General features: G+C 50.8%; 1 protein-coding gene across 1 annotated transcript; it reads left to right on the forward strand.

The window, feature by feature from the left end:
- Positions 1–1,983: 1,983 nt before the first annotated feature.
- Bpifb1 (BPI fold containing family B member 1) lies at positions 1,984–19,513 on the forward strand. The gene is made up of 15 exons (XM_051143551.1): positions 1,984–2,139; positions 4,059–4,197; positions 4,824–4,931; positions 5,840–5,989; positions 6,680–6,761; positions 10,013–10,076; positions 11,733–11,818; positions 12,817–12,996; positions 13,305–13,358; positions 13,735–13,893; positions 14,508–14,575; positions 15,465–15,510; positions 16,421–16,484; positions 17,282–17,358; positions 19,354–19,513. The coding sequence occupies exons 1-15, from the start codon at positions 2,025–2,027 to the stop codon at positions 19,384–19,386; spliced, it is 1,425 nt and encodes a 474-aa protein (XP_050999508.1). The 5' UTR covers positions 1,984–2,024; the 3' UTR covers positions 19,387–19,513.
- Positions 19,514–20,332: the final 819 nt, after the last annotated feature.

Below are 20,332 nucleotides of genomic sequence, written 5' to 3' on the forward strand. Positions count from 1 at the left end.
GACAACTACGGCTTCTGGGGGCCAAAAGGCAGAAAGGGGATGGTGCTCTCATCCAAAAGCCATAAACAAAGATGTAGTCCTAAAGCAGGTTGGTCTTTCCCAGTCCTCAGTCTAGGGACTTCAACCTGCTCTGCACACACTAGCTGTGTAATGCCTGCATATGCTGATCTGTTGCTGGGGACAAAGAGAAGCATTGGTCACAGCAGCCCCAAAAGAACTCCCGGGTGATTATTGTGGGCTTTACTGTGTTTAAGGAAGGCCCAGGACCAGAGAGGAGTCAGAGAAGGCTCCCTGGAAGAGATGACATGTGGGATGCAAGGCTGAGTGAATGCTGAAGAAGAGCAAAAGGCATCCATGAGGAGGGCAGGAGTTGAAGACCACATAGTGGGTCCATGGTGAGGACAGGAGCTGAGGACCAAATGGTGGATGGGCACAGGCTGAGGTTTGAGGGAGACAATGTCTCCCAGGAGAGACAATGCTAGGTTCAGAACCCCTCTCTCTGACCAGGAGGTTGAGCAGTGGGAAAGAGAAAGGGGGGCAGACAAGGACCAAAGTGTTTGGAAGCCAAAGACATAGTTTGAGGGTATGGTTGCCTTGCCAACCAATGCAGGCTGTCAGCTCTGCCCTCTGGCTTTGATTGTGGCGTGGTTTCCTCTGACGCCAGGATCAGTAGTTACAGACCTCTTTGTCCTGGTCAATCGCATTCATGAGCAGGACCAGAACACAGTACACCCACCTTCCTGACTGCCCTCCTGGATGCCGACATCATCGCCTGTTAGATAGCCGTTCAAAACGGCTCCAAAGGGCAAAGTCTCTCGTCCACAGTTGCTGAGCCAGCCATAGAAGCAGGCCTCCTACTGGAGTCTGTCTGACTCCCAGGCCCACGATATGCGCCCCCTCAGGCTGCTGACACTCAGGGACAGGTATCCTGTGGCTTCACAGGGATCTCCAGAAGGCTCCAACGCCAGTTTGTCCAGAGCCTCTCAGAGGCCAGTCATTCACTCAGCCATTATGTAAGAAGTTGAGTGGAGAGTGGGATATGACTTTCTCGCGTACTCTGGTGCCTCACATTTGACCATATCCCCTGGAGGGGGAGACCTGGTGGCACTCAGAGGAAGGACAGCAGGTTACCAAGAAGAGACTTGATACCCTATGAGCATATACAGGGGGAGGTAATCCCCCTCAGGAACAGTCATAGGGGAGGGGAATAATGGGAAAATGGGAGGGAGGGAAGAATGGGAGGATACAAGGGATGGGATAACCATTGAGATGTAACAAGAATAAATTAATTAAAAAATTTTTTAAAAAAGAAGTGCCACTGTACCAGGCACTGTGCTAAGTATGGGGACACAGTCAGGAGCAGGCAGCAAAGTTCCCCTTTCCAGAACTCACAGCCTAGTCCAGTGTCTCATGGTAGCCCACAGCAGATCCATCACCCAGGGTCACATCTTTCTCTGGTGGCAAGAAACTCACATTCTGAGGCAGGCAAGGGCACAAGTCCCAGGGGCCAAATCTCCCTTTTCTGTAAACAAGACAGTCTGCAGAAAGTTCCATGAAGGGAGTGTGGGCAGGAAGACTGAGCAGGACTTCACTGCACTATTCCCAGGAAATACCCATGGCTAGGAGTGGAGGTGGGGCAAGAAATGGCTGATTCAAGCGTTGCTAGTGGGTTTTCTGTAAGAACATTGTTAATGTCTCCCAAGTTCTTCCTGCGGGAAGGACCCCACACTGAATGATTTCTAGATACCATTAATCACAGAGACTATGAAGCAAAGCTCCATCATGCCCACTTGCCAGAGGAGCCCCTGAAGCACAGACATATGTGTGCCTTGGTTCATTATTCAAGGATGTACAACTAAGCCTTGGCTCTTAACCACTGCCCTGAATGCCTCTCCTGGGCACTGTACCCCAGGCTACATGGCATTATGTGCCTCCCATGGGCCCCTGTGTCCAGCTAGCAGGACCCTTTGTGCCTATTCCAGGCCCTGCTATCTGCTACCCACTTCTCATCAGCACCCAGGAAGATGGCCGGCCCATGGATTGTCACCCTCCTCTATGGTTTGCTGGGAGCCACACTGGTCCAAGCTGACCTCCTTGCCCCTGCAGTGCTCACCCTCGGCCCAAAAGTCATCAGAGAACGTGAGTAATGACCACCACAAACATCCCCAGGTCTCACCAGCATAGAGCAAGGGGCAAGTGGAGCAATCCTCCAAAAGGAAAAGAGCTCCTTGTCAAAGGGGTATATCAGGCACAGGTGGATCCCAGGGCTTGCATGAGAAGAGTAGTGGCTGAGGTATGAAGGTCTGGGATACTATGATCTCAAGAGCCCATGATGCCAAGATGTCCTCAGATAATACTGTTCCCAAAACCCACTACTGGGCAGAGTCTAGTGGCCTCAGTTCCACACAAGGGTTTGTTGCTCCAGCTCCATGGCCCTAGGTCAGGCTCAGGGCCTATACTTACTCTCTGGAAGACAAGGGGAGGCCTTCCTTCTTGGGCCTACAGGAACTCCCAACACCATAGGAATGGAGGAGGGTCACAGGGGCCTTAGGTAGCCTTCTCCCCAGCTTCTCTGCCATGGGGCACAGTCCTGTGTGTGAGAGGACACTTGGCAGCACCTTCTCCCCAGGCATTGGCACATGTCTCCTATGGCGATGCGCAATTACCTGGTGCACAAGCTCTGTTCCAAAGGCTGGGGAAGCAGATGGCCTGAGGCCCATGCTGTCACTCCCAAGCATGCAGCATTTAAATCATAGGGAGCTTGGGGTGAGCAGCCAAGGAGCAGCCGGTGGTAGTTTGGGAGGAGATTCTCAATATCCCCTGTGGGAGAGTCAGTGGGCCCACCCAAGCAAATGGTCACTGAGGGTCAGGAGCCACTGGGTGACTATATTCATTAACTCCATCAGAACACAACTTTCAAACCATAATTCTGGGGAGGGGCGTTCAATGTAGATGGCTTCAATGGGGCATCGGAGGAAGGAGGGATTGGCTAAGAGGGGGAAATCTAACTCTACCCAGCAACGAGGTGGTGCCCAAGGACAGAACACATTCAGAGTCAGAGATCCCTCCCCAGGCCTCCTGGACATGACTAACTTGGGTAGAGGGAAGCTCACTAGGTTGTGCTAGGCTAGCACTGGCCTGCTGCTGGCAGGCAGGAGCTGCAGAGCACGCCCCTGCCCTGAGCTGATGACATGCCTTAGATGGTGTCCCTGGAGGGAGGAGTTGTTTTATCTCTTGGGGGACCATCTCTAGTTGGCCCTTGAAAGCTTTCTGGGGGCCCTCAGAACTCACTCGCAGCCTTCAGGACCCCTGCTGACTGGCAGCTCAACATCAGCTGCACAGTGGCACCACAGGGGCTGATAAGAGGCATGTTCCAGGGACTTGCCACTCCATGTCCCTCGAAAGCCTATACTGATGGGGTTTAAGACTACCAACTGGCAAAGAAAAATGTAATGTGCCCAGCCCCATTAGCACTGAGGAGGCAAATGCTTGAAAGGAATGCCACGAGGGCTCTGAGACACTGAGGCTGGCACTGCTGCAGCACACTGCCTAGGAAATGGGCTCTGGCCACTAGTGAACAGCTGCCAGGGAGCAGCCCCAGGGCCCTCGCTGCCATTTCTTCCTTCCTCTGCTCCACACCTAAGGTGCATCAAACAACAGAGTGAACAGTGTGAGTGCCAGAAGATCATTAGCAAGAGTGAGTTGGCTGCAAAACTGTCCCCAGTGGGATGCTCAGATTAAGAAGCATTTAGCAGTGCCTAGGGAGAGGGAGGACACAGGCCCAGCCTCCCAGGAGTGACTGGCAACATTCCGAGTGTGGTGATTCCCACTATCTCCAGCCATGGTCATGTGAAAATAGCAGCAGCATCACCACCACCCCAGAGACACTGCTCTCCAGGGCATATCTACACAGTGGGGATGATCGGGGTAAAGAGACTGGGCCCTCAGGTAGTGTCAGGTCCAAGGAGTCCTGAGTGACGGCTATCCTCTACCTGGTGCCATTACCAGGCTACCTTCCCTGACCCTCCTCTTGACCTCTAATCCCTGGATATCTGCAGACCTGGCCCAGGCACTGGAGGACCATGATGCGACTGCCATCCTCCAGGAGTTGCCACTGCTCAGTGCCATGCGAGATAAGTCTGGGAGCATCCCTATGCTGGACAGCGTAATGCGCACTATACTGGGATACATCGTGTGGTGAGTGGCCCTGACAGCACTGGGAGCCATCTCTTCCCCACACATCGGCCCAAGGATGCTGCTTGCTCAGTTGTCAGTGAAAAAATAGTAGCCAAGATGGGTCAGACTAAGTTCCTCTCTTGAAAAGCCCACAGAACGGCTAGTGGTGACGATAAGGCAACGTCACTGGTGCTCTAGGATGGCGGCCACATAGGAAGATGGCCCCAGGTGGGAGAGTGCCAGAACCAGGAGGTGCCTCTTAGTGGAGGACATGGCCAAGCCAGAGACACCAAGAAACTGACATTTCAGGCAAAGAGACCAGTGGGGCAAAGCCATGGAGAGGCAAGAGTCACTCAGAATGATTGCAATTCAAACCCCCACAGCAAAGAATGACAGGACAGTAAGGTAAGATCATAGAGGAGCTTACTGTCAGCCCAGCAGGCTGAGGCTAAAAGCCAAGGAATCTGCAGAGAGGCAAGCAGGGGTGAAGGGGAGAGAGGGGGTAGGATCATGATAGAAAAGGTTAATAAACTGGACTTAGGGCACAGGTTCTGGTCAGCTGCAGGGAAGTCAGGAGAGAAGATGGGAGCAGGCTTGAGGGTGACACTCATCTGGGTGTGACCATGACTCCCTTCCACCCTGTTCAGGATGAAGGTCACCTCTGCTAGAATCCCCCAGTTGGTTGTGGAGCCTTCAACCTATGACCAGGAGCTGGTAGTCAGAATACCCCTGAACATGGTGGCTGGATTGAACACGTGAGTGTCCCCCGAACCAGATACAACTAACCTAACAGTTTCATCTACTCACTCCTCCCCGCCTGCCCCTGTGCAGATATTTAGAAATGAATCCCGGAGTTGAAAGAGCAAGTGCAAAGGCCCTGAGGAGGGATGTACTCGCCTTGCTCAAAAATGACAAAGGGAAGGGACGGGGCATGGAATGGTTAGGGGTAGATCAGGAGGCCTGATGGTGCATGGCCTTATGGGCCAAAATGAGCACGTGGCTTTTATGGAGTATGAGGGCCAATAGCAACAGAAGGTCAAAGCCAAGAAAGAGCTGTGTGGGAAACAGTGGGGCAGAGAGGTGGCAGAAGTGTTACATGGGAGGCCCTGCAACCACTCTAGAGGAGCCAGTGGTGGCTTAGACCTGGGTTTGGGACAGGCGGGTAAAGGAGTGAACAGACTCTAGTTATGGGTCAGAGGCAGGCAGGAACAACAGGGACTTCTGGTGAGCTGGATATGGAGAGGAAGGGGAGGGGGAGAGGGGGAGAAGGGGGGAGAGAGAGAGAGAGAGAGAGAGAGAGAGAGAGAGAGAAAGAGAGAGAGAGAGAGAGAGATCAAAGATGACTTCAGGGTCTGCTCCCACATCAGTCTGGGAGGAACAGCCAGCAGCCAAGATGATGAGGTTTGAAAGAGGCAGGCCAGAAGACAATGTGGAATCCATGGCTGTCGTACCTGAGGAACTCAGGGGACACCCACAGTGTATGACTTGGAATCCCATGGCAAACATGAGGGGTGAGATCAGGAAAGAACATCAGGAACTCCAGATGTTGGGGGGTGGGGAGGTGATGAGGGGAACCAGCCAAAAAATAGCGAGGGACAGACAGACTCTGTGGCTCTCACATGGACCTCAACAGCACTCACTCTCACTGCTGTTGTCCCCACAGGCCTCTGGTCAAGACCATAGTGCAGTTCCAAATGAACACTGAAATCCAAGCCCTCATCCGGGTGGAGAAAAGCAAGAGCGGCCCCATGCGCCTGAACCTCAGCGACTGCTCCAGCAGTGGGAGCACTCTGCGTCTCAGCCTGCTTCACAAGTGAGTGCTGGGCTGTGTCCTGCTGGGAGGAGAGGCAGACTGTGGCCTTACCCACTGCACACATGGACAACATTGGAGGACAGACATGCGCCCCTCCTGACTCTTGATCCTGGGGCTCCTTCCAGGGAATCCAGATGTCAAAGGCAGCTCTGGATAACAAAGATGAAAGCAGAAATGGTGGCATGATACCAGGGTGAGAGGGTGGGTATAAAAGTGGATGTAGGGTGCACGTAAGGGTGGGGTGGGGGCAAACATCTGCAGCCAGAGCAGCACCTCCATCTAGGGCTCACAGACCACCCAGGCAGACCTAGGTGGGCCTACAGCAAGCTTACCTTCTTCCTTAACTGCCAGAGTAGTATTAGGCAAGCCACCTCCCCATGTGCCACCTTCCTAGTCCAGAAAACGCGGCCTGTGATACCTTCCAAGCAGCAAGAATTACCCCAGTCATAAGAGAGCAACGTCACCTCCCAGTAGTCCTGTCAGTTCCCAGCATCCTAATGTCGGCACAGACCTATAAAAGACAATACACAGGCCAATGTCTGCCCTCAGTTCAGCCTCTGCCACAGCCTTGGCTAACACCCGGGGTGAACTTGAGCTAGCTCCTTCTCCCCAGGATTCCATGTCACCTCTATAAAGCAGGGACAATCCTCTCTTACAAGCTTCCTAATCCCCAACTCCCCTCTGCCAAAGACTCTCCTTCGTGGTGAACTCCCTGGCAAAGAATGTCATGAATATCCTGGTGCCAGCCCTGCCCCAAATGGTGAAAAACCACGTGAGTAAAAGCAGGCCTCTGGCCTTGGGAGATAGCACCCCCTGTAGGACTAAGGTGGGACTTCAAAATGGTGTCAAATGAATCTTGTCTCCTTGGGTGGGATTCTTCTAGGACTGAGTAATTAATTCCTTCAACAAAGCAAAGAACCACTGAGCCGGTGAGATTGTTGAGGTCACAATAACAACAGCAAAAATTCAGGAGGTCTTCATCAGTCATGTGCCAGTCAAGGTTTCTTCATCAGTCACGTGCTAGTCAAGGTTTCAACACATGTCTCTGCAAGGGTTGAGGAGAAGGAACCCTACGTGTAGCTTTCGCTGACTTCCCAGTTATAAATCCTACCCGCAGGCGTACTTTAGTCTATTAAAGTGATGCCACAGGGCAGAACTGAAGGACCGTGCACAATAGTGCACTCCTGTGTAGTATTGCCACCAAACAGACAGTAGATGGTACCTCGAGAACAACAGACAGCAGTGGATGCAGAGCAAAACACCTGGGAAGAGATGGCTTTTCTGCCTTTATTAAAATGTATTTTAATGTGTTTTATGCACATATATACTTTAATTTTAAAAACCAAGCTAGAAGTCCCTGAACATCCAGCCCTTACTCAGCTGTCCAGGTATGGTTTGTAGGTCAGGCTGCGTTTATTTCTTTTGAGTCAGTAAGTTCGGGCTGTGTTAGGCAGTGGTGGGAATGCTGGGGACAGAACCCCAGGGCTTTACACCTGCTAGGCAAGCATTCTACAACAGAAAACACCTGCATCCCTGGTAACTTTCGTCTTATATGCACTTAATATGCACAAGTAAACTAAAATATTGTAAGTAGATTCATCCATACTGATCAGTGATTTCCATCATAAATACACGATGTTTTAACCAGGCAGTGGAGGCTCACAACTTTTATACCAGCATTTGAGAGGCAGAGGCAGGTGAACTTCTAAGTTCAGTGCCAGCCTGGTCTACAGAGTGAGTTCCAAGACAGCCAGGGCTACACAGAGAAACCCTGTCTCAAATTATCAAAAACCTAAGGGCTAAGGATGTACCTCAGTCACAGAGCACTTATGTAGTATTCATGAGGCCCAGCACCAGGAAGGAAGGAAGGGAGGAGGGAGGGGGGGAGGAAGAGAGGGAGGGAGAAAAGAAGGAAGAAGAAAGGAAAAAGAGGAAATCACAAATGAGATGTTTTTATCGTAAAGATCTAGTTTATTCTTAACCTCATGTATATGGATGTATGAGAGGGAGGGCTGTAGCTGTAGCTCACTGGTAGAGCACTAGCTTAGCATGTGTGAGGCCTGGGGTCAATCATCAGTGAAGAAGGAAGGAAGAAGGAAGGAAAGAGGAAGGAAGGAAGGAAGGAAGGAGGGAGGGAGGGAGGAGGAAGGGAGGAAGGAAGGGAGGAAGGAGGGAAGGAAGGAAGGAAGGTTAGTTGGTTCCTGGTTCTTCTTGGTCTGGAAATACAGGTAGAGAATGGGAGAATAAGTAGACATATGTGACTTCCAAGTCAAGGCAATGGTTTGTTCTTATTAGAACTTTAAACTCCTGAACATTTACTGAGGAGCATGTCCAGAATGGTGTTTTTAAAGGGATATGAAAAGAAATCACTTTGTTTGTTAAATGATCTTTTCTTGCTGCCATGAGCATGCTGTGCCAGAAACATAGACAAAAATATACATATCTTTCCACAATGTCAGAATTTGCTGAGTAACAAGAAATTCACAGGTTCAGAGGTTTTAATCACAGCAATTTGTCAGACCTTGGTCATCTGGCCCAGGAAAATGTAAGTTATTTTATTATAGATTTTTTTAGAGAAAGGTATAGCCTCCTCTCAACACTTATATGAGAATGTTTCAGGAATGGGTATCAAGTGGCCCAGGCTGGCCTTGAATTCCTGACTTCCTGCCTTCACATACCAAGGGCGGAGATTACAGGCATGTGCCAATATGACCAGCAGATACATTGTCAAGAACATCATTTTTCTGTTTAAAGACAGAGTTTCTTGGAGTAGAACCCAGATGCAAATATTTTCAAAATTTTACCCAGAATCGTTCTTTAATAGAAAAAAAAAAAATATTTCCCAGCAGAAGAGATGGCATGAATTTAGAATTCTAAGCTAATTCTATGCCTTGGGGTTGTACAGTGACTTGAGGCAGGGTACAGTGGTCAGAGCTGTGGTCCACAGGATGTGAAGGGAGGCACACATGCATTTGAGAAAGGAGCTCACTGGGGAGACAAAGCGGCCCTTTTTGGTGGAGACATGGCTCTCATCCAGGCTGTGATTCACAATGGGTCTGGCGGGATCCTTGTGTCCCAGACACCCATGTGTGGTCAGGGCTGAAGGGAGGGAAGGGCAGGCGTTGTGGGAGGATGTGGGAGATGCCCCTCTCTCCACCTATTCCTCCTCTCTGGATCATAGATGAGGGAAGCCAATGGAAGCAGGGAACTGCTGTTCACAAGAAAAGCTTTTCTTGAAACGCACTGCCCTCACACAAGAATATTGAGGGGGTGGCCAGCTAGGTAGCCCTTCCTTTAAAGCAACTAAACATCAGACGAAAGGTCTATGGTTCCTAAAGACAGCAAAGCAAATGTTTACCACCACCGCCCCCTTTCAGAAGAACCTCTAAATCCACACCGTCATGTGGCTGAGCCGCAAGGGTGGAGCCTTTAGTAGCACCCTTGGCCTCCGTCCACTAGATGTCACTATAGCTCTTCTGACACATTATAATTAAAAAATGGCCAGAGACCAACACCTTCCCATGTTGAGAGGCGCTGTCACTGTTAGGCAGAGAATCCATTGGTAGCACAAGGTTGGTTGGGGCTGGAAACTCACCACAGATACAGAGACTGCTTAGCATTGTGTGGGGCAGCCCATTTGGCCTCTGCTCTAGAGCTGACATGGAAGGAATGTGAGTTTTTATAAAATTAATAAGTGAATTCTTGGCTTCCTCCAAGGAAAACATGGGTTCCTTCAAGCAATCATTGGCGTCCTAGGGAGGGTAGCTGACAGGCTAGGCACAATCTGGACACAAAGCAAAGGGCAAACCATTGGAAAAAGGAACTAGGTGGCCCTTAGGACAGCCATAGACTCTGGACAGCAAGGAGGGACAGAGATGGACACATCTGAGTCCTCAAGTCTACAGATGAGCGTGTGGCCAGTTGGGCACTGCAGTGAGAGTAAAGATGCGGGAGAGCAGGCCCAGGAAGCTGTGGGCTAGGGGCTGGCTATTCACCAATGGCCCTGTATTTGTGCTACTGCAGCTGTGCCCTGTGATCCAAGAAGCCTTCGATGGCATGTACGAAGACTTCTTGAAGCTGGCAACAGGTAGGCGCTCTGTTGTCTTGATGGCTGGCTCGGCCTTCAGGCTCTACCTTTACCCAGGGGAGGCCGCCCTGTCCGGCACACAGATGAACTGGCACCTCCTAATCCCTGCTGCCCAGACATTGCAGCTGCAACTTAACGAGTGCCTGGTGTGTGCAGAACAGTGGTTTTCAGCCTTTTCCTTTTGGTTGTTACTCAACACAAACTTATTTTCATTGCTACTTCACAACTGCTATTTTGCTACTGTTACGAGTTGTAAAGTAAATTTCTGTGTTTCCCGATGGTGTCAGGCAACCCCTGTGAATGGAGTTATGACCCACAGGTTGAGAACCACTGTTCTACATGGGTCTCAGATACCCAGGTAGAGCCTGGTTAAAGGTCATTCTGCTGATGACTTGATCCTTGACTTTGGGGGAATCGTTCTACCCTCCTTGACCTCAGTTTCCTCATCCATAAAATAAGGCTCTCTACCTCCCACCCTCGAAGGATTGAAGTCCGCACTTACAGGTTACAGGAAAGTTCTGGGCGTATAGGAGATAATCTGCCTGATACAGAGTTGCTTTAAAATAAATGCATTGCATGCTGGCTGGATGGATGAATGGATGGACAGATGGACAGATGGATGGGCGGGCGGATGGACGGATGGATGGACAAATGGATGGATGGATGGGCGGATGGACAGATGGATGGACGGATGGATGGCACTCTGACTACTATGTGATACTGAGAGAAGGGAACAAGAGCAGAGGTGAGCTGTGTGCACAGAATGGATGTAATTTCTCACTCCCAGAGAGTAACAAAGATATGGGCTTCTGCGCTCAACCTTGGAGATTGGCCCTGCTCAACCCTCTCAGAGTAGGAATCAACAAGCGAGAACAAAAACACTAACATGTGCTGATTTAGAATCTAAAGAGGCACATCGAAGGGTAGCCAGAGCAGGACAAGGAGAACAGAACAAACCACTAAGCTCCTAGTGCACCTGAGGACTAAATGCAGGGCAGGGCATGTTATACACACCATCTCACTTCCTCAATGTCTCAACTGCCCGACTGCACATATGGGGAAACCGAGGCACATGGTTTATGCCACCTCTGAACTCACAGAGGAGATACATGGTAGGGAAAGCTGGAACCTCATTCTTCCTGCTCCAATTAGCGGGGGGCAGCGGGGCAGGCGCTAGAAGACACTAATGACATGGAGTTCCCAAGTCTACCTAGCTGCTGTGATCCTAGTGATGGAGACTGATGCAGGGTAGGGACAGGCCCATGCACTCTCATTCCCACCCAACACCTGGGAAGATGGGGTGTCTCTACCACCCATCCATCAAGTGGGGAAATCCAAGGCAAACACAGATGATGATGAACTAATGGTTGCACAGCTGAGTTCAATGCTCAGACCTCACCTGCCTTGAGAAGTGGGCTACAGTGAGGTGGAGGAGGCACAGATTATAAACAGCATTTCAGATTTGGCATAGGGATGATGCATACAAGTCTAGCTCTGTGCTGGTGTTTTGAATGGTCCCTGAAATGACTACCATGGTTACCACCAACAGCATCATTTTTCTTGATTGTAGCAGGTCCCTAGCTGTAAGCAGTAGAAAACTAGCCCCCCCCCAACCTCACCCTCCCCCCTCACAGACTTTCTTCTTGCCCTGAGCAGCACCCATTGCCCTCAGCCCAGGAGCCCTGGAGTTTGGCCTTCTGTCTCCTGCTATCCAGGACAGTAATATCCAGCTCAACCTGCAGGTGAGTTCCAGACCTCAGTGCAAACTAGGGCCATTAGGGAACAGCTGATCTTATGTGACTACCCATGTGGCTGATGATGTCATACGCTAAGCATCCTGTGAAAGCCAGCAGATAGAACTTCATGTGGCCCTGGGGTCCTGACCTAGGACCTTGACCCTGTGTGGCCATGGGTGCCTGGGTCTTTCTCTCAAGTAAGCTCCTGCCAAACCCCAAACTTCTGGTGGCATTGCAACATGAGCTCAGGACAGAGGCATCCTCAAGTATCATACAGCCCTAACTTTGCAGAATCCAAGAATCCTTGGCCATGTGGCTCTGGGTAGGTTTCTTTTTCCACCCTTCTCTCTGTCTCTCTGCCTCAAGCTTAAAGAGATGGTATTTCCTGTGCTACCCAGATTTGCCCAGTTCTGCTCAAATGATCCTCTTGCTCTATCTCCAGAGCACCTAGGATTGTGGATGCATGCTAACCCATGCCTAACTTGTAACCAAAGGGAGGGAGGGAGAGAGGGAGGGAAGGCGGGAGGGAGGGAGAGAGGGAGGGAGGGTAGAGGTGATCTAAGATACTCAAGAGGGAAGGCTGTTTGGTGCCTGATAAAGCCATTGCCTTCATCAATCTAAGCTTCCTAACACAGGTGCAAAGATGGGAAGCAGACAGAATGGTATCTGTCTTAGTCTATTTTGTGTTGCCAGAACATGGTCCCTGTGGGGGAGGGCAAGAACAAGGGCAACCAGAAGTTGAGCTAACATTCATAATAGCCTACTCCCACCTGGAGTAGCTCAGCCACACCCGTAACAACGCTAACTATTGATCACCCAGCCACCTCTTGAAGGAACCACCTCTCAACCCTGTTGCACTTGGATGAGGTTTCCATGGTGGGAATTTTGGAAGACACCTCCTCCCACCTGCCCCACCTCCCTCAGCACAGTTTCCTTCCAGGTGATTACAGGATATGATGGAGTATCAAAGTCCACAAACCACCTCCTGCTCTGTGTTTGCTCAGGCCAAGCTTCTGGACTCACAGGCAAGGGTGACCAACTGGATCAACAGCTCTGTGGCTTCCATGATGGACACCACCCCAGACGGGGCCCCTTTCAGCCTGGTCGTGAGGCAGGACCTGGTGAATGCCATTGTGACCACCCTGGTCCCCAAGGAGGACCTTGTGATCCTGCTCAGATTCGTGGTAAGCCCCACGGTGAGCAGAGAATGGCTCACCTCTGCCAGCATCTTCCCACTGAAAGGAGGCCTGAGGTGGGAACTCCCAGCAATGATCAGCTCTGCTCTCCTTCAGAGAGCCCCTAATTCTGATGTTTAGTGCTAGAGCCAAAAGTTTCCCTTGACACCCAAGGGTGGCTCCTGCACCCCAACGGCATAGATCACTTACTGATCAGGGTCCTTGTTTCTCCTAAGTCTGGGTGCCAACACATACTCTGATCCTATTACTGAAGCATGATTAATACAGCTGACTCACGCCCCTCCTCCTCGCTCCAGATTCCTGATGTGGCCCGCCAGCTGCAGAAGGACATCAAGGAGATCAACGCAGAGGTGGGTCCATCTGCTGCCTGCAGCTTGCTGGGTGCTTGCTGACCCTGTCCATGGGCCTCTGGAGTGGAGAGCAGATGTGGGCTCCTCTCTTTTTTCCTACCATGGAGGCCAGACCCTTGGGAAACCCAGAGATTTCTTCAATCTAGCAGGGAAGCTTGAATCTGATGATGACCTGGGTGACACTGGACTGGCACTGGGTGATGAGAGCGACTTTAAGCCCCTGCTCCAGACTAAGAACACAGAGAGCATCCCTGAAGGGAGGTGGGATCCCGCACAGGGGCACTGGGGAGGGCGGAAGCTGGAACACAGACAAACACCGAGAAGCCACAAGGGCCTATGTTCTGTGACCAGGTGTGTGGGTCTGATGTCTTTCCAGGCAGCAAACAAGCTGGGGCCCACCCAGATGTTGAAGCTCTTCACTTACAGCAGCCCCCAGGTTGTGCTGAATGAGGGTGGTGCCACGGTAGCTCAAAATATTGTACTGGAAGTGTTCCCCACCAATACAGATGTCAAGCCCTTCTTTTCCCTTGGCATTGTGAGTTCAAGTGTCTGTGACACGGGACAAAATGGGGCGGGGGCGGGGGGGGTCTCCCTGTCCATTGTTATAAATTGGAATATCTCCCAGGAGCAGGATGAGGAGGATGAGTGACAGGCTAAGAGTCAAGCCCTTTGGGGGCCCATCAGCCAGTCACTAACCACCAGCAGCTCCTAGGGATAGAGGGGCCATAACTCCCATCAAGGCAGCTATATTCCAGCTAGGAGTATTTACCAAACGGAACAGGTAACATTCAGCAGTTGAGAGACCGAGCCCCTCTAGGAAGGGAAGGGCCGGTCAGAGTAGGGGAGCAACCACTTGCACTCTAGAGGGCAGAGAAGACTGGAGGAGGGTGTACTCAGGGGCAGGCTCTGAGTAGTGAGTTAGCCTCTGAGCTTTGCAACCATACTACGAGTGCTTAGACCTTACCAGAGCTGCTGACCTCCTCCAGCAAACACCAGGACACTAACATGATCCCCTTGAGGGGTGATGGCTTATTGAAGAAAGCGCTTGAACTGGGAGCAGCCCGTACACAGTGACTGTGTTGGCAGTGTCATTCCTCAGGCCTATATGCATGCTCTTCAAAAATGGGGTCATGGGTTGTCTTCTTGCAGGAAGCCAGTTATGAAGCTCAGTTTTTCACAGAAGATGACCGGCTTATGCTCAACTTCAACAGTATCAGGTAAACGTGTCGAGTGCTGCTGAGTGCTGGCCCAGGACTGTGGGTTTCTGTACTCTGCCAGCAGGAGGCACCAGAGAGGGCTGAAGACAGAAGGCTGCCTTGCCAGGCCTGCTCTGCCTTAAGGGCTGAATTCCAAATGGAAAATGAGGGACTCTAGAGGAGCCACAGAGCAAGCCAATCCCACCACTGGGCTGGGTGCCATGTACTGCCCAATGCTTTAAACAGCCTATTCTGAGATTTTTCAGGACAAAGGCAGTGACAGCCCCAGATACTAAACACTTAGGGCCCAGCACTAAAGTGACCTCTGTATCCCACCACCAGCCCTGCAAGGTCTACCATCTTCTGTCCCAGATTGAGTTCAGGGACTCCAACTAGAGGCTCCAGTGACATAAACTTAGGCTCAAGGGAGCATTTTAATCAGCTCATACAAGGTGAGATGATAGCTAGGTAGAAGATGATAGACCAGACTAGATAGGTAGATAGATTATAGATAGATGGATGGATGGATGGATGGATGGATGGATGGATGGATGGATAGATAGATGATAGATTGATGATAGACAGATAAGTAGGTAGGAAGGTAGCAGAAAAGTCAGACAGTCCTGTAACTGGACTGGCATTTCTACACGAGTACTTGAGTGAGAATTAGGGGACCCCTCCCCAGAAAGGACTTGGTCTAACTAGTGCACCAACCCTCCCTTATTCCTGGGTGATCTTTTTGGCCACTGCCCATCCCCTTAGAATGTGAATGCCATGAAGCAAGGACTTTCCCCCCACTGCACCATTGTCTCATGAGAGCCTGCCTGTGCCTTACACATAGCAGGTCCTCAGTAAACAGTTATTGACTGAAACCCCAAGGGACCACTCTCATGGGCATCTTCTGTTGCAGAATTGAGCGCATCAAGCTGATGATCTCAGCCATTAAACTGTTCGATGTAAGTATTAACAGATTACCTCAAGGGCACTGGGGCCTGAAAGGGCCAACCTAAAATGAGCCACTGACCAGGATTTGCTTTGAGAGAGATATCACAAGAATCCCTGGGGTGGGCTGGCGGTCTCCTCAAAAGTCTAGCCTGCAGGCTCTCATTTCTCCTGAGAACCTACTGTGTGCAGATATAACTGAGAACAGCAACCATGTACAAATCTGTACCCACTCCCTATAATAAGATAGAGCCCCTACACTGACCTGCGCAGCCCCTCTCCTCTGGTCCTCAGCTTCCCAAGTCTCTAGCCTGAACCAGAGAGCTCAACTGAGCTGACTTCTTGTCTTCAGCTTTAAAGTTTTGCCTTACTTTGGTTTTGCTGCTGCTGCTGCTGTTGCAGTTGTTATACGTAGTGGGTTTGTTTGCTTGTTTGTTTTCTTGTTTGTTTGTTTGTTTTTAAGACATGGTCTCACTATGAAGCTCTGGCTAGGGCTAGCCAGGAATCTACTGTGTACATCAAGTTGGCTTTGAAACTTGTGACAATCCTCCTGTCTCTGCCTTCTGATTGCTGGGATTGTAGGTGTTCATGACCACAACTGACCCTGCATTGGTTTCTATAAATATTTGTTTAGAAAAATGATATTTTACTGGAAGGCTTGCAAAAATCTGGATATCTGGCATCTCTTCTCACGATGCTTCTAGCTGGGACAAAGTCCCTGAGTGTAGGGCATTTTCAGTGAGCCACACTCCAGAGCAGTAAGGACACTCCCCAGTGTCCAACCCTGGCAGCTCCAGCCAGCAGGAGACCTGGTATTCCAACATACCTGCTGGCTGCCCTTATCGTGGGGGACAAGTCAGGGAACCTGGAATGGCCCAGGGATCCACGCAGTCAGCCTGCTAATGGCTCTCCTCTCTCTCACAGCCTGAAGTCATGAAGGACACCCTGACCAAGATCCTGGAATCCACATTGTTGCCCAATGAGAATGGTGAGTCCCTCGTCCCTCGTCCCTCAAGGCCCTCTCCTAGGCTGCTGTACCTCCTGCCTTTACCTGGGGCCCGCTCAGCCTCTAGGCCTAGTTTAAATTCTTCCTGCTCCCAGATGCCTTCCTGGTCACCAACTTGAAAAGACCTCTCCTGCCTCCCCATCCAGCATGGTCCTTTACTAATGCCAGGTCTAAGGCAGGCAGGGATAAGCTGTCAGACACCGGATCATAGGGCTAGCTGGAACCAGGTGCAAACAGACACTTAGAGCTCACTCAGGAGGCCTTAGGCAGACTGAACCCAAGTCCCTAACCCCCCTTGCTGGCTGCCTGGCCTTGAACAAGCTGCCTGATCCTCCTGGACCATGAGTTCACCCCCTGTGAAAAGGGTACATAAGAGCACTTTTCTCAGAGGTGGAAAGGAGACGATGTATGTGAGAGGTGGGGTGACCTGGTGTCCTGCGCCAGCATCACCATGTGTGAGGAGTGGAGATAGCTGATACCTGTGCCATCATCGCCTTTTTAATGTTGCTTCACTAGAGTGAGGAATCTCGGGTAGAGAAACTTCTGCAGTGGCTGACAGGAGCCGTGACTGCTCTTGAGCAAGAGTGTTGGAGGATGTGAGATGTATTGTGGGCCAGACAGGGCTAGGTGAATGCTGGCGTAGATTACAGGCAAGCAGAGGGAAACAGACCAGGTCCTATGTGCCAGACCCCAGGCTTGCCTCCAGGAACTGCGAGCACGCCCATGGCTACCCGGGCCAGAAGTGGCCCACCACTCTCTGACTACATTTGTTATTTCAGGCAAACTGAGAACTGGAGTGCCTGTGTCAATGCTGAAGGCCTTGGGGTATGAGAAAGCTGTGTTGTCCGTGAGAAAGGTGAGAGACATGTAGGACTAAATGCACTGTCTGGGCTGGGGGTAGCCAAAGTGCCACCACCCCTGGCCCTGTGGTCACTTGTCAGGCTGTGGGCACCACCAGAAGTGAAAAGTCACCGCTCCTTCTCACCCCATTTGTCATTGTTCATCCCTTCACTCCCTTGTTCAGAAATATTTTTCAGCAGTGCAGTATGATGGCTCCTAATGCTTCAGGCCATGGAACCAGAAAACACTGTCCTGCTGGAAGAGCCTACATCCTAGCCAGAGAGACACCTATATGCGCTAATAAACAATACCATGGAAATAAGGCCTGGGAAGGAAAAGAAGGCAGGCTCAGAAGAGAAACTGGCAGTGGAAAGGGGATGCTGGTTTTGAGAGGGTGGACAGAGAAGGCCTCTCTGAAAAGGTGATGTGTGCTGGCACCTGAGAGGGCAAGATGGTAACCCCTGTGGGGAACAGAGGGAGAAGTGTCATAACAAAAGCACTGGCAAGCCCAAAGGCCCTGAGCCTGAGACGTTCACTGTCCCAAGAATAATGGGGGGAAGGCGTAGGATATGAGGTAGCACCCAAGGACTGTAGACCTCAGGTAATGCACACACCTGTGTGGCTCAGTGACCTCGGCTTGAGCAGACCAGAGTTACTGCTGAGTTGTCTGTGCAGCTGCGACAGGCCTGACAACCACCAGAGGTTTGATAAATGCTTTGTAAGCATCCCTGGCCTCCGCTAGGGAAGGGCGGTAGTGATGCCGGGCACCTCACACCCAGTGTCAGCACCAACTGTGCTGTCAGCCTCACACCTACCTCAGGAGGTGGATCCTGGTCTGAACTTTTACTGATGGGAAAACTGAGACTTGACGACAGCAAGCTCTTTTCCGAAGCCACACATCCGACTGGTGGCAGAGTCAGGGTTTGCATTTGACACCTGCCCCAGTGACCTCTTGCTTTCGCCCTCAACTTCTGCATGAGCCAGTCAATGAAGTACCCATCTTAGTCAGCTTGCTAGTGAGCATTTATTAAACACCTACTATGTGTAAACACTGGCCACAGCAATGGACAAAACAGAAGAAAGCCTGTGGCTCCTTGGAACTTCAATCCACTTACGAGAGACAGAAGCTAACCAGACTTGTAGTGACGAGAAAGCCCACAGACAGCTTGTCCACCATCATTCTGTGATGAGGATCAGCCCTGCTCTACACAGGCACTTTGGGCTAGACCCATGACTCTTAAGTGTCCTGATCTGCCTCCAAGCTACCCACTAGGACCACTAAGCTCCTGAGCCATTCAATCATGGAGAAAGCCACAGATTTAAGCCCACATCCCCCGTTTCCAAATGTCCTATTTTGCTGTCTTGGTTTCTCTGTAGGCAGAAATGCATTGATTGTACTCTATAGCTGGGTGACACCACACATTTAAATTAGTGGGAAGAGAATTTTTAAAAATAGATGTGAGTTAAAGCCAGTATGTGACAGGAGATGGTAGAACACAGAGGACAAGGACCATGAGCTCACTCTTCACTTATACTTTGCTGGGAGCTATGGAGAGATCAGAATACAACCTTGGGGCGTAGATCAGAGTAAATTTTATCATTACACTTAGTTTGGTTTTGATTTTTTTTTTTTTTAAAGACAAACTCAGGTGTGTAAGCCCCTCTGGAGATAGCCAGGATCTTTATTTCTGTTTCTTTGGGTTCCACTGTGGGCTTGGGGACAGTTCCTACACAATCCAGCCACTGCATACAGATACTTCCCCTGGGCCACAGAGGGCTAGAATATACTACGTCCCATACCAACCCCTCCATTTCTGACCCTGTTATGCACTCTGCTCAAGTGTGTTAAGAGGCTCATGATTGTTCCCCCAACACCAGTGCTTCCTTCATTGAGGACAAAAGCAAGACAATACCTGCCCCTCCCCAAAAAAGCAGCAAGTGAAAACAAACCAAAGCAAAACAAAAAACAAGAACAAAAAAACTAACCAGTTTAATTCCTTTTCAATTCCAGGGTACCCTCAATCTCACTCCAGCCTCCTCCTAGCACCCTGGGTGTCCTCCCTCCTGATGAAGACCTGGACAGCAGCTGGCTGGCACAGGCCAGGTCCCAGCTGGGAGTGTGGAAGTCAGCTACGTAGACTCTCCCCCTGCAATCAATAAACACACCTGCCAGTGGCTCCTGTTGTCAGGGTAGTTTTGTCCGACCTGGGAGTTTCTGCCTCTAGCAGGCCTGGAATATGGACAGAGACATGTGGGTGAGGTTCAGACACCTCTGAGCCAACCTGGACAAGTCTCTGTCATATGTCACGTGGGGAGAATCATGCTTCTTATCTTGCAGACCCAAGGTGAAGATTAAATGAGACACGTGGTTGGCACTCAGCCAGTGGCACCATGGCATCACAGGCACTTGTCACACGACTTCAGGGAACACCTTATCACCAAGGCCTTTCCTACTCAGACATGCATGACAGCCATCGTCTCTGTGGCTTCTCTGAAGTCCCCAGGTTCTGGGACAAGACAATAGGTCTCTGTTCTTTAAGCCTGGGTTATGGCCACGCCCATCCCTTAGTCACACAAGAGTCCTTACAGAAAGACAGAGGTAGTGTGTGGGAAGTGTCACAGCACCATCTCTGCTGGACCTCTGGTATGTAGTGCCACCTGGTCCCCAAAAGAAGGTTTCTTCAAAGCCACGGGATCACCAGATTTGAGTGGTCAAGCATGAAGACTCTCCCCTAACACAGCTATGACCAAAGCTCCCCAGGTCCATCATCAGCTGGGGCCTCTTAGGGTGGCAGATGAAGACACCCAGGATCCTTACTCACCAGACAAGGAACAGCTCTGAGGCCCAAGCTCTCCTGTGGCTCCCAGGACACCCACAGAAGCTGGTCGCACCCCACTCCCCACTGTTGCACAAGCCATTTGTAGACACATTCCATTCAAATCTGGGTACCAGCCTACTGCTGGAGACCCCCAAGCCAAGACCATTTGCT

Source organism: Acomys russatus, chromosome 4, assembly GCF_903995435.1.
Source record: "Acomys russatus chromosome 4, mAcoRus1.1, whole genome shotgun sequence".
Lineage (NCBI taxonomy): Eukaryota > Metazoa > Chordata > Mammalia > Rodentia > Muridae > Acomys > Acomys russatus.

What these genes read in the sequence shown, in the direction of transcription:
- Bpifb1 (XM_051143551.1), top strand. Translation starts at nt 2,025, where the DNA reads ATGGCCGGCCCATGGATTGTCACCCTCCTCTATGGTTTGCTGGGAGCC. An exon ending in TCAAGGAGATCAACGCAGAG is followed by an intron (nt 13,359 to 13,734) that starts GTGGGTCCATCT and finishes ATGTCTTTCCAG; the next exon opens with GCAGCAAACAAGCTGGGGCC. An exon ending in CAGCCATTAAACTGTTCGAT is followed by an intron (nt 15,511 to 16,420) that starts GTAAGTATTAAC and finishes TCTCTCTCACAG; the next exon opens with CCTGAAGTCATGAAGGACAC.